This window comes from Prinia subflava, chromosome 3 (assembly GCF_021018805.1).
Source record: "Prinia subflava isolate CZ2003 ecotype Zambia chromosome 3, Cam_Psub_1.2, whole genome shotgun sequence".
In the NCBI taxonomy this organism is placed as follows: domain Eukaryota; kingdom Metazoa; phylum Chordata; class Aves; order Passeriformes; family Cisticolidae; genus Prinia; species Prinia subflava.
Window position 1 is genome coordinate 74,909,869 of NC_086249.1, and position 13,174 is coordinate 74,923,042.

A 13,174-nucleotide genomic window follows, 5' to 3' on the forward strand; every position below is an offset into this window, starting at 1 on the left:
CCACACAATACTTTTTCCATTTTCTCCATCTGTTAGGCCTCCTTGGGGTGATCTTGTGGTCTTTCAGTACCTGAAGGGGGCTTATGAGAAAGATGGAGAGAGACTATTTACAAGACTGTAATGGCTCCAAACAGAGAGTAGGCTTAGATTAGATATTAAAAAAGTCTTTACTGTGAAGATGATGAGACACTGGAACAGATTGCCCAGAGAGGCTGCAGATGCCCCATCCCTGGAAATGTTTAAAGCTGGGCAGGAGGGATCTCTGAGGAACCTAATCTAGTGAGATGTTATTCCTTCCCACTGCAGGGGGGTTGGAACTAGATGATTTTTAAGGTCTCTTCCAACCCAGACCATTCTGTGATTTTCTTTCATCTCCTTAAAAATGTTGGTATATATATCTGTGACAACTCAGATGGTATATTTATATATTATTTGTTTTTCTAATTTTTTTTATATGGGAGCTTAAACATGCTGCGGAATGGATGCACTTAGAATAGGATTTGTTTAATTTAACCTTAGTTTGCAGTGCACTTAAAATTAGACCTGTTTATAAAAGTTTTCCTTGTAAAGAACGGGTAAGAGCTCAGATCTGTGGCTTCTCTGAGGCAGAAAGGCCTGTACACTACAGTGCACCGTGATGGCAGTGAGGGCTTGTGAGGCTTCCTCTGCCCCCTCATTTGCCTTTGTGAACATTTCATGGTGTGTAGGAGGGAAACTTCCATGTGCAGCCTGCTGGAATGAAAATCTCCACTCTCTGCCGTTCTCTTAGACTCTGCAGACTGTAGCACAGGGTTTTAGGTGGAAAGTTTACTGGCCTTACACCATTAACAGCTTTTTATCAGGAGGCATCTGCTGAATTCATAATGAAAAATAGTCATTAGTGCACAGGAAACATCCTTCTACTTCTTCATTCAAAGTGCAATTATATTGCACCTTTGTCCTGGTGAACATCTGTACATTAGTTCTCTATCATTATATTGTGTGGCACTAGAATGGGAATCTCAAAGTGGAGAGAAAAAGAGGGGAACAGGTGGAACTTACTCTTTTTTATACAACATCTGAGTTTTTAGAAAAGTCTAGGGCTTTTAAAATAGTTGAACGTGCTCTGATGAAATTATTAGAGAATGGGCTGATTAATCTTTACCACAAAATGTCATTTCCTTTCATCTTGTGCTTTAACCAAAATAAAAGAGTACATTTGGAAGAAAATAAAACCTAAGAAAAGTGCCCCAAGACACCATTTGTGAGAGTTGGGATTAAGAACGTTAATGGAAATAACATTCAAGCAACTTCCTTTCCTGAATCCTTGCTAAAAAAAAAACAAAAAACAACAAGATAACAAAGAGTTAGAAAAAGCTATTTAATTTGAAACATTTTGGAAGTAAAATAAATCACAGTAAATTTCTGCCATATACATTATCTTTGATTTGTTTAGACCACATGCAAATACATTTTAGTCTAAAAAATGGGTAGATAAAATTTATTTCAAAAACATGCAAAATGGGGTTTTTTATGTAACATTTCTATAGCGGGGAAATTTGAGCTATAAAAAGGTGTTTTAAGAAAAATGTCCCTAAGCCTCGAATTTGCTTTTTGCAAGGTAGAAAAGCATATAATTGTGAGAAGTGAGTTTACAATATGCTAAATGTTTCATAAAATACAGAAACTGTGACTGCAAATATTGCAAAACCTATTTCAACAGTCCTAAAGCATTCATTTTTGCACAGTAAACCTCACTAGTTTTGTATAAATCTATCTCATTAGTAGAATATTTGTATCAAAACCATTCAAACAATTAATGAGAACAAGTGCTGTCAGACAAGACATACTTCATTGATTTTCTCTCCTAGTTGGCCATGATGATTTTAATCTTCTTAATCTCAGACTCACAACCACACCTCATTACACAGATGTGTGGGAGAGGAATAAATATGGCTTTTGCAAGAAGCTGAACCAATTACTTATATTCACATTTCCTAGACTTTAGAATGGAACAAAGGTTTCATAACAAAACCAGAAGCTGCAAATTGAGGATAAAATTTCTTTTGGGATCAGCCAAAAAGATGTGGAGAGTAAATATATCGCTAATATGTGATGACATGAAGTCACAAAGAGCACTAACAGATCATTTTGAATCTTTATGCCGCAGTTTATCATAATGTGTCATACTTTAGTAGGGTATGAAGTGAACTTGCGTGTCTGTGGAGAAGATGTTCTTCTAATATTCCTAGAAACTTAGAATCCTTTAGCTTTATCAAGTTCAACCATTACCCTAACACTGCAGAGTTCACCTTCAGGGATGATGATTTCACACTTCCCTGAGCAGCCTGTTCCAATGCCTAACCACCGTCTCAGTAAAGAAATTTTTCTGAACGTCTGACCTAAACTTTCTCTGGCAAAACATGAGGCTATTTCCTCTTGCCCTATCACTGGTTGCCCAGAAGAGACCAACTGACACCTTGCTACAACCTCCTTTCAGGTAGTAGCTGAGCAATAAGGTCACCCCCAGCCTCCTTTTCTCCAAGCTAGACAATCCCAGCTCCCTCAGCTGCTCCTCACAGGACTTGTGCTCCAGCCCCTTCACCTGCTCTGCTGCCCTTGTCTGGATACAATCCAGCATCCCAATGGCTTTCTTGTGAATGTGAGGGTCCCAGAACTGAACACAGGACTCGAGGTGTGGCTTCACCAGTACAGGAGCACAATCACTATCCTGGTCCTGCTGGCCACACTGTTACTATCACAGGCCAAGGTGCCATTGGACTTCTTGGACACCCGGGTACAATTTGGCTCATGTTCAGTGACTGTTGACCAGCATTCCAAGGTCCTTTTCCATGGCATAATTTCCAGCTACCCTTTCCCAAACCTGTAGCGTTGAATGGGGTTGTTTGACCAAAGTGCATGATGTGCATCTAGGTGGATCCAGCCAGCCATACAAATTTATCTGTATTATGTTGGTTCTTCCAAGAAAAAAATATTGCCACTACTTCTGTGTATTTAAGTCTGTTTCTGTACTTGGGATTGTGTTCTTCCCTGGCTGTCTGCAAGATTTCACATTTTAATATTGGTATTGTATATTTATTTTTAAAAGAAAGGCCCGATCCCCTTGTCATCTGACAATTCTCTTGCTGATTTTTAAATGATCAATTACAGTATCTTTTTACTAGAAGTGATGTGTTTTCCAACTTTTTTTCCTGGTTTTTCTTACAGGCTACTAACTTACCATATATTAGTAGGTTTTGAATAATTGTCAGAGGCCCTTTTTCTGACAGTCATATGTTTAATCTCAGTAGCACCACAGTGACCAAGAGAGAGACTGCCACAAATACTGTATTAACAGTCATTTGAAACTGCCAGGTGGGCCTGGCACACCAATTGTTCTCTCAGAATTAAAATCTGAAATTTTTCTTTTGGTAATCAGAATTTTGGAAGGCCAAGGAAAGGTTCATTTCTTGTTCTGCTTACAACTATGTTGAGGTTACAGCCAAACACCTCTAGGAGAATGTTCTAGATGGTGGGAGGCAAACTGTAATGTCTTTCTATTTTCTTGCTCAGGATCTGATTTTCCGTATCTTAAGTTTACTCCTGGCAGTAATTCTATGGCTTAGACTCAAACAGACAGAATATCATGAAAAATTACTATAAATTTAGCAAACAGATGAAAATAGAATTATAGGTTTTGTTCTGGGATTTAAATTTCACAGAAACACCTATGTATGGTAACTAGTAGGTAGCCACACTGTAATTTTTATGTAATTCCAGACTATATGAAATTCACAGTAATTTAATGTTAAATTAATGATCATTTGCAGTTTTAGCCACCTGTTTTCTGAGCTACAAATGGTATCTGGATTTGAAAGGGTCATGGGTATATGACAAACATTTTGAATACGTTTTCTTTAAGCCATTAAGAAAGTCCGTACTTTCAGATAAGCTAGATCAGTACATCAAAGCCTAGGAATGATAGAAAGGTTGATACAACAGAAATGATAGGACACTCATAAGGTAGTCTGCATTGAAAGAGAGGGAAAGAAGAAAAAGGATTAATATTGTGGTTAGATCCTTTTGCTGAACAGAAAATTATCTACTTTGCAAATTGAACAATGACATTTCATTAAAATGTGTAACTTTCCTTCTGTTCAGAACTAACTTTATGTATGTCCTAACCCTGCCCACATCTAAGAGGTTTTTTGACGCTGCTTTCAGAGATTTTTAAATGTTCTTTTAAGAATGAGCTCATGTTTATCAAAATTCGAGAGCAAAGCACTGCATACAGTGAGAGACTGTCCAAGATTGAGAAGAATCTTCTGTTCTTCATTAAATATTTTCTGATGAGAAGTCAATCTTCAGGTGTGCAGATGATGCCCACTTATCTTGTGTTGAATAGCAGAGGAATGAATAGAAGCGTGAGAATCACAGAGTGGTTGAGGTTGAAAGGGACCTCTGCAGGTCTCTCTCAAGCAGGACCACCTAGAGCCTATGTCCCTGGCCCATATCCACATGACTTTTGAATACCTCCAAGGATGGAGACTCCCCAGCCTCCCTGAGCAACCTGTGTCAGTGCTTGGTCACCAATAGTAAAAAAGTGTTTCCTGATGTTCAGACAGAACCTCCTGTGTTTCATTTTGTGCTGTCTCTGGTCCTTTCCCCAGGCACCACTGGGAAAGGCCTGGTACTGTATTCTTTACACCATCCCTTCAAAAACTTATACACACTGATGAGTTCTCCTTTGAGCCTTCTCTTCTCCAGGCTGCACAGCCTCAGCCCTCAGGCCTTACCTTGTATGATTGATGCTCCAGTCCCTTCATCATCGTAACCCTTCATTGGACCCTCTTCATTATGTCCATGTCTCTTGTACTGGGAAGGCCAAAACTGGATCTAGCACTCCAGATGTAGCCCCAGCAGTGCTGAATAGAGGGAAGGGATCACCTCTCTTGACCTGCTGGTAATATTTCCCTAATGCATCCCAAGATACCATTAACCTTTCTTGTTGCAAAGGCATATTACTGGTTCATGTTCAATTAGTGTCCACCATCTGTCCAGACCCTGTCTGTTTCTTCAAAAGCTGAGCTCATAGCTTCTGCAGAACTTGCAGCGTGAAACTGATACAAATTGAGAAAAAACAAAATTTTAAGCCTTCTGAAAATCTACCAGTTGAATTTAAATTGTGCATTAAATTGCAGATACAAGTAGGAGTAGAAGATAGCTTAGTAAAAAGTTAACTCTTTTTTAAACTCTTACCTCTATCTACCATCAGTCTTCTTTCTCTGCCAGTGGTTTGGTCTTGGGATATTTCTGCTGTTGCTTTTCCAGTGAGAATCCATGGAAGGTTCTCCATTTCTTTAGAGACATGCTCCTTCCACAGATTTCCCCAAGGAGGCACAGGCTGTGCAAATTATGAGCTGTCAATGAAGGTAGTGCCTGTAGGCAAGGTTTTCATGCATGAGAACATCTTGTATTTTGTGTTCCAAATCATGCAGAACAGGGCAATGAACCTGGGTCTTACACATACTGGCTCCTGCTGGCTCTTGAAGCATCACAAAATAGAGCTGCAGGGTAATGACCAGTTTGCTCAAGAAAACTCAATCTGACCCCAAAGGCTTCACTATTATTATTTAGCAAATAATATTGGATAAACTTATAACCTAAGAAAACTGTAATATTCACTTCCATAGAAACTTATTTAAAATGGAATTTATTCCCAGAATAATCGTACAATGCTTTGCGTTTCTCCAAGTAAATACAGGGCCAGAAATCTTGCAGTGAGACAGAATTAGAAATATCTAGGTCATTTCCAGTGAAAAGGTTCATTGCTCTTGCTAGTTTCAAGCTCATGGTTGACTTCTGATACATATTTCACACTTACCTTCACAGAGTTTCATTTTGTTCATTTCAAATTCTTATTTTGATTTGCTAAGGACATGCTGAATTCTGTTCTCCACAGAGTCTGACATCTCTCCCACACTGGGACAATTTGCAAGCTTTTCATTACTGGATCTCTGAAGTTATTAATAAGTAAAACTTTGTCCAAAACAGATCCCTGGGGCTCTCACTTGAAATGTTCTCACTATCTCACACTGAGCTAACATCTGCTTTCGTGTATATTTAGGCTGGGCGATTTCATTTAGATAGGAGTTTTACATGTAAGCTTCTAATCTGAAAAGGAGGAGAGGAAAAAAGGGGTGACTGCTAAATCCTGCCATCCTTCCCTTCTTTGTGTCTGACCTTGCTTCCTCCTTGCAGTGGCAAACCTTCCCTCAGCTGGCTATAGAGCTGATATGCATAGCTGATATGCATGCAGGTTCTTTGAACCATGTAGGCTCTGTGTATATCCTTGTCTGCAGAGAGGAAGAGACAAGGAAAATGCAGTGCAGGATGCAAAAATGTATTTTAATGCCAAATATGATCATTAGTGTTTCTTATGAATCTGAAGTTTTAGAACACAAAAGGTTTTGATAACTTCTAAACTCCACTGATCCTTTTCCCTGGAGTGGAACAAATGGATGACATGGTCCTTTTTGATTCCAAGGGGTATGCTGGAAATAAGAATTTAATATGCATTCTTAGACTTAATATAACTAAAGAATACATTTGTAGCTGTACATTGTGTCATATGTGGCCTGGGACAGGAACTTCATGTTGCTTGGGGAAGAGCAATGGGTAGTGTAAATAGCATGATCCCATGATACTCAGGGAATCGATTAACTCTGCAGTAACTAATACTGACTACATTTCTCTCTTCTCGCTCTGGTACACAAATTCCACATTGAATTTGATCCAATTACATTAGTGCTCAGGCCAGTGAGCCTGAAATTCAGACCTCAGCTTGTGGAGTAATTGCCCATGCAATGGGAGCAACAGCTTTGCAATTGTGCCCTATGCAAGCATTCACAGTATGTGCAGTGAGGTTCCTCCCCAGGCCGGCTGCTTCTGGCTCCAGCTACACATTTGACTGGCGCTGTGACAGTGGCAGTATGATCCCAATTCCTGCATGTGGCCCTGTATAATTAACCTATTTTCTTGCATGTGTCTCCTCCAAGTTTGAACAAGCCTTTTTGTTGTCTTTCCAGTGGTCAAGTAGCCCTTGAATCTTTTTTGGATCCTTTCTTCCCCTGTCCAGTCTTCACAAAGGCATCATATTGCCATTCACTGCTGAGCTACTGTGCATTCTCCAGGGAGGTTTGTTAGGCTGCATTAACAGAGACTGAGATTTGCTCTGTCTCCACTCCTCCCAGTGCCAGCTCATTGCTTGCCAACTGCGAGGTCAAGAGATCTATGTTTTCTGTCAAATAGCAGCCGCTGCTCTCATGAGCGCTGTAGCAATCTCCAGCTCACCAGCCTGTCACGTAGATGGAGCCACAGGAAGCACTCATTAAATGTACTAAAGGATGTAGTGAGGGTTTTAGACACCTTATTTTATTCCTATAGCCATTGCTTTTTTTTTTGTCCTATCAGGACACTTTTATCTAAGTGAGATTAGGAAATGCCACAGATCAGTTTGGCTAACAGAAGAATGGGAAGGGTCTGTGAAAGAGCTGGCTAGCCAGGAAATTAATTTACTTATTTTTGGTTTTTTTCCCCTAAACTCCAGGAGATGCACTAGCTCCTCTGTTTTACAATTTAATCACTTGAGCACAGTTTAGTGACTAAAGAGTGATTCAGCTCTTTCAAGAAACAAGTAATTCAAAAGCAAGGATCTGACCAGTCAGACTGGAAAACAACACATCTCTGTAGTATATTTATGCATGTTCATAAGAAAAAAAAAAAACAACACCTTCCACCTCCCAAAAAATCCTCCAAATACATTTCAGACTTTTCAGGAAATATTTGAAAGCTGTGACAATTCTCAAACCTTTCTTGCAATTTTTCACACCTTTCACCATTCACCTCTTGGACACATCTGGTCCTTCTCCTTATCCTCATTTTTTTCCCAAGTCCAAAAGGCAGCTTAACATTAATGCTTTCGGAGCCTGGAGAGCAATACTGATGCCTGATGCCAAAATGGCAGCAAAGGCCAGCACACCGGGTCCAAAACCCTAGAGAGATGGAGGAGAAAGCCTCTGGAGCCAGGCGTGGTGGGAACTGTCCTTCCGGGGCAGATCTTGCAGGCAATATTGGGTGATGGACACAGAGACACTTGTTGTACACAAGAAGACAACAAGGTCAGCTTCTTTAGAGGAATGTTAAGGATGCAGAAATGAGATCATCTGTCTGTCTGACAGTCTTCCCTTTGTACATTTACTGTCTTGCAGGGGTTTCCTTTTTTCTCTTGGATTGCATCTATTTTTATAGGTGTGTGAGATGAGCACACTTGAATACTGGGTTGAGTATGAAGCTGGCATTATGGACAAACTTGCTCCTCACTAAATAATTCCAACATTTTTTAAGAGTGCTTGTGTTCATTAACTTCCTAGTTATTCTGCAAACTTTATAGGCTAGGGCTGATTATTTTTGTGTTGCAGTGACCTTCACTACTGGTAGAATTCCCATCTCAGAAACTCAGTGACTGTTAAAGGCAATAGCACTTCTGATCTGCTGGTCACACCTATGCCTCTGCCAGTCAGCTTTCCAGCAAAACAGCAATGGAAGAAACATCTCAGGAGCATCTCATGAGTTTAGGGTAATGTTGCAGCTGCAGGTAGAAACCAGATGGCAATGAGCAATTGAGAAGTTTAGTTTTTATTTTATGCAAGGGGTTTCATAGGCTGAGGAAGTGGGGGCCACATTTAATGCCCCAAGAGGTCTCTTCTACCTGTAGCTCGCTAAAGGAAGGAGCTGCTAATTTCACCAAGCTCAGAGAATAGCATCCTTCTGTTGCCTACAAAATGGTCATCTCTTAGTACTCTCAGTTAGTAATGGCAGAGGGGAAAAGGCTCAAGTAACTTCCTAAGGGCAAAAGTAAGGCAAAAAGGCACAATTAATATACCCATATGTGTAAGTTGGTCTTAGTTCAAGAAAAAGAATTAATAAAATGCTGAACTTCAGAGAACATGGCTATGCTTTTCTGAGTTTTGGAAACTCAGAAACGCTTGTCTGAATTTGTCAAAAGAAAGTGTATAAGGGTGGCATGATCACCATTTGTGGCACAATCATTTCTCATCTAAGCTCTCCTTGTGATTTTAGTAACAAAACAAATGAGTGTGGTCACAGCAGTGGTTTTTCACAGACACCTGGTATCACACAATAATGCTTTTGAGTCTCAGAAAACTTCTTTCACACATCTGAAAGACTTACAGATTTAGCCATCAGGACTTCGCCAACTGCACAACATCCTTTTCACTTGTCTGTCTCTGCTCTCTGTGTTTGTCAGTCTAAAGAGAGCTATTATATCTGGGTGTTGTTTGAAAATCTTTTCCTGTGGTGAAAAAGAGATAGCTTTTTGGGAAGAACAGCAAAATTTTAGCAATTTTACAAGTGCCTGGGGTTTCTTTCCAACAGTCTGTTAATACTTAAGTCTCTTAGACTTGCTGAGAGGTATGAGAGAGGAGTGCTAGCTGTATATGACTCAGATCAACAGGGAAACAATGTAATGGGTTTGATCCATATATTGTGTTACAAAGTGCTGTACCAGGATTACACACCTAATTTGAAAGGATGCACACATGAAAATCATTTCTAATGCTGCATAATTTGTAAGAATTGTTATTTTACCTGTATAATTGCATGTTGTGTGCATGGAAAAAAACCCTGGAAAACACCAAAACAACAAAGCATGCCAGATTCTGAGACAATATAAATAGGAAGAGATGTTCTGAAACCAATGAATCTGTGTGAATTTTGACCTTGTATTTCTAAGGTTGGAGGTAGAAATGTGAGCTTGAATATTAGACTGTTATATGCTCAGTACATCTCTGCTTTTGGTATTACTATAAACATATTATTCATACACATTGGAATGTGTAGGATAATTCAAATATTCTTTTTAAAAATTGATTGGAGAAGAAACTATAGTATCCTTACTAATCTTTATTTTATTGTTGTTGCAGGTTAGGTTTCCCCATGATGATCGTGTCCTGTACCATCGGGATGTGCTATCTTCTTGTTGCTCATGTTGTAGTAGGTTGGAACTCATAGTAATTTATACTTTCAGGACTCAGATAAGCTTTCTCTTTTGTTTATTTTATATCACAATGCTAAGAACATATATGAAAGTAAAAAGATGTGTAAAACCCCAACATATGGTATCAGTCAAAATGATTGTTGGCATAAACATCAGATATGGTCATTCTTAACCTTTTGTTTTATGAACAATATGCAGAACTAGATGATCAAAATTTAAAGAATGCATATATTTCATTATGAATGCAATTAGTGTGCAGATAAAAAGGAACCATCTCAAGGGGATATGCTTTGTCTGAAAGTTTTTATTGACACAATCTGAGTATAGTCACAGATGAAAAACTCATTCACAATAGCAGATGTTCTGTAATTTTTTTTAGGGCTTCATTTTTCTTTGTCAATATATTTAGCTATTTGTATGAAAGTAACTAATATTCAAGTTGTAATAATTGACAGTTAAGCAGAAAATCTGTACACTATGAAGGATGTATCACTATCTACATTAAAAATAAACAGATGTCCTGAAAATATGCTATGGAAGGAATTATTATTTTGAAAGCAGGATTGCATTCCCTGGTGGCTTTGTTTTTTCATTTTAAAGCTCCTAAACAGTGTTAGGCTACCTCTATTTATTTTTTCTTAAAATAAACTACTCTTACAAAAGGATGAATATAAATAGTGACAAAGCATCAGACATCTTCCATTTAATCATTAATTCACTTTTGTGAAGGAATACTCTAAATATTTTAATAGGTTAATACACTATATGGAAGAATGACCTCATACTTTGGCTTTGATTTCTTTATTTCTGGTGATAATGTTTTAAACCCCATATATTGTTTTGTATAATTGGCTGCAGCAACAGGTTAAAATTATCATTATGAGTACTAAGTCCTGTGAGGTACTCAGGAGCTCAGTTCCCATCTTCCAAAACCTTGGTGGGTTTGGCCTGAAATGGCCAATAATGGTAGGTGTGTTTTATCTTGAGTCAGAAAAATTGGCAACCTGGTGAGTGTAACCCAAGTGGAAGAGGCTGAATTACAAGAAGACAGTAGAGATGATCAAAAGTGTCTTTTCCTTCTGCTTAATGATTGAGATAACCAGGTAAGTGAGAAAGAAGCAGTGTCTCCCCCGCCAAAGTGAAGAGATGTGAGATTAATCATACATCCCGTTTCACTCTTATATATAATCATAAATCCCATTTCACTGGGATTTATTTTAAGTGTGAAACGTGATATTAAGAAGCCAATGGAAATGAGGCACAGCACTCACTCTAAGCAAGGGCTGCCACGCCTCCTAGCAGGTTCAGTGATAGCAGAGCTGGAGGGGGAAAGCTGTCTCCACTGACACCAGACCTCTCACCAAGACCTCCGTCCTCACCCATGCTCAGCCCCCTGGATCAGTGAAGTCTCCTGTGATGGGGTTGAATTTTGCAACACTGCTGAGAAACCTCAATGTTGTGCTAACAGTGACCATCTGTGGAAGCACTGATGAGCTTCTCCCAGAATCAGCATAACTTCTGTTTCCTCTTATAGATCTAAAACAAAACAAAAAATCCCACAAAACTAATCAAAAAAACCACCAAACCCCTGTGATAAGTCTGGGTCAAAACAAAACAAAGAATAAAAACATGGCCCTGAAAGACACTCATTCAGACAGTTTTTCTGCAATTGAATTTGGCCTGTCTCACTCTCAATATCAAGAGGAGTTTACTATGTGATAACTGGAATTTTGTTTCAATTAAACATACATTTATGTTAATCAGATTAACATTGATCACTGGTTAAAAATAGTTACAGGGTATTTTATAGCCCTCAACATTTCTCCCAGTGGGTCAATATTGGTGTAGTCACTGTGCAAGAACTGTTGTATTGAGCCCTAGAAAATGCAAAATCAGCCTCTGCTAAAACATGACAATTTAAGGGTTTTTTTTCTTTTCTGTTCAATTAAAACACTATTTACATGTGGGAGTATTAAAATGAGACTAGGGTCACACAAAATAGTGTGCTAATTATTTTTAATTGTGCTTTGTAAGGAATAAAAAAATTAACTAAAACCATATCCCACTTCTGAACCCTCGACACTTTCTTGCAGATTCTGACCAAATTGTGCTAATAATGCAATCACAGTAGCTAGCACTAAAATGTGTGTTTGCATTTACATTTTGCTGGAAGGAGGAAAACAGAAATGGAGCAAATGATATCCAATTATTCATGTCAGCAAATACTTCTGAACACTTTGGTGCAAGATCTCACTGGCTTCAGAAGTGCTACATCAACCGGCCTCAGATGGGATTTTCCTTCTGTTATGTTACTTGTCCTGTCAAAAGAAGACAAGTAATGCACAGGGAGTACAAAATCATGTTGATAACACTTTTAGGCAATCAAACTTGAGTTTATTCTTCTTCAAGGAATTTTTTAAATTGATATATTGTTTTGCTGAGGATTTTGTTAATATAAATTGACTTTCCTTCCTTCAACAATCTTTTTTCTTCTTTTGCACAGCCAAGAGCTCAGTAAGACCTTAAATGAAAAAGCAAATTGTAAAAATAAAATAAAACTGTTTGTTTACTCAGAGCTTTATGTGAGTGTAATGAAAATTACCCAGGTGCTTCAGATAATTTCAAGGTAATGAAGTACACTTTTCATTGCCTTCCATTATAGCTATCAATGTGATGTGCACATCAAAAGGGCAGTTCCAGTGGCTACATCCTTGACAAAGCTAGTGTGCAAGATTCCATAAAAATGGATTGGATCTGAAGAGTGGGTGGAGGTTATTTTTCCAGTGAAATATTTCTCTCTAAATAACTAAGATATTAGTATTGGTATTAAATATTAGTAAAATTAAGTAATAAATAGTGTAGAAGTGTATTATCTTTAACATGGTTGTGGCTGATCTCAGAGGAAGGGGTCCTCATTTTTACTGACATCCCATTAGGCTATTTGGTGATGTTTAAGACATATAACAAATATAAATATATGATTCTCTGAGGCCTATTTGCCCTTTCTCAGCTGTGCAAAATGCAGTAAGACGGCAACATATAAATTACAGCACCACCAGGCAATGTAAGCCATGCCGAGTAAAAGGAACCATCTTCAGTAGATAAGCAAGGCAGTCA

At 38.5% G+C, this 13,174-nt stretch overlaps 1 protein-coding gene across 1 annotated transcript in view; it reads left to right on the forward strand.

Annotated features, from left to right (window-relative positions):
* Positions 1–11,677, forward strand: part of OCA2 (OCA2 melanosomal transmembrane protein) — a 156,968-nt gene extending 145,291 nt beyond the window's left edge. The window contains exon 23 of the mRNA XM_063392515.1: positions 9,984–11,677. Coding sequence (XP_063248585.1) covers positions 9,984–10,071 — 88 coding nt within the window. The 3' untranslated portion in view covers positions 10,072–11,677. The remainder of the gene's footprint in view (positions 1–9,983) is intronic.
* Positions 11,678–13,174: the final 1,497 nt, after the last annotated feature.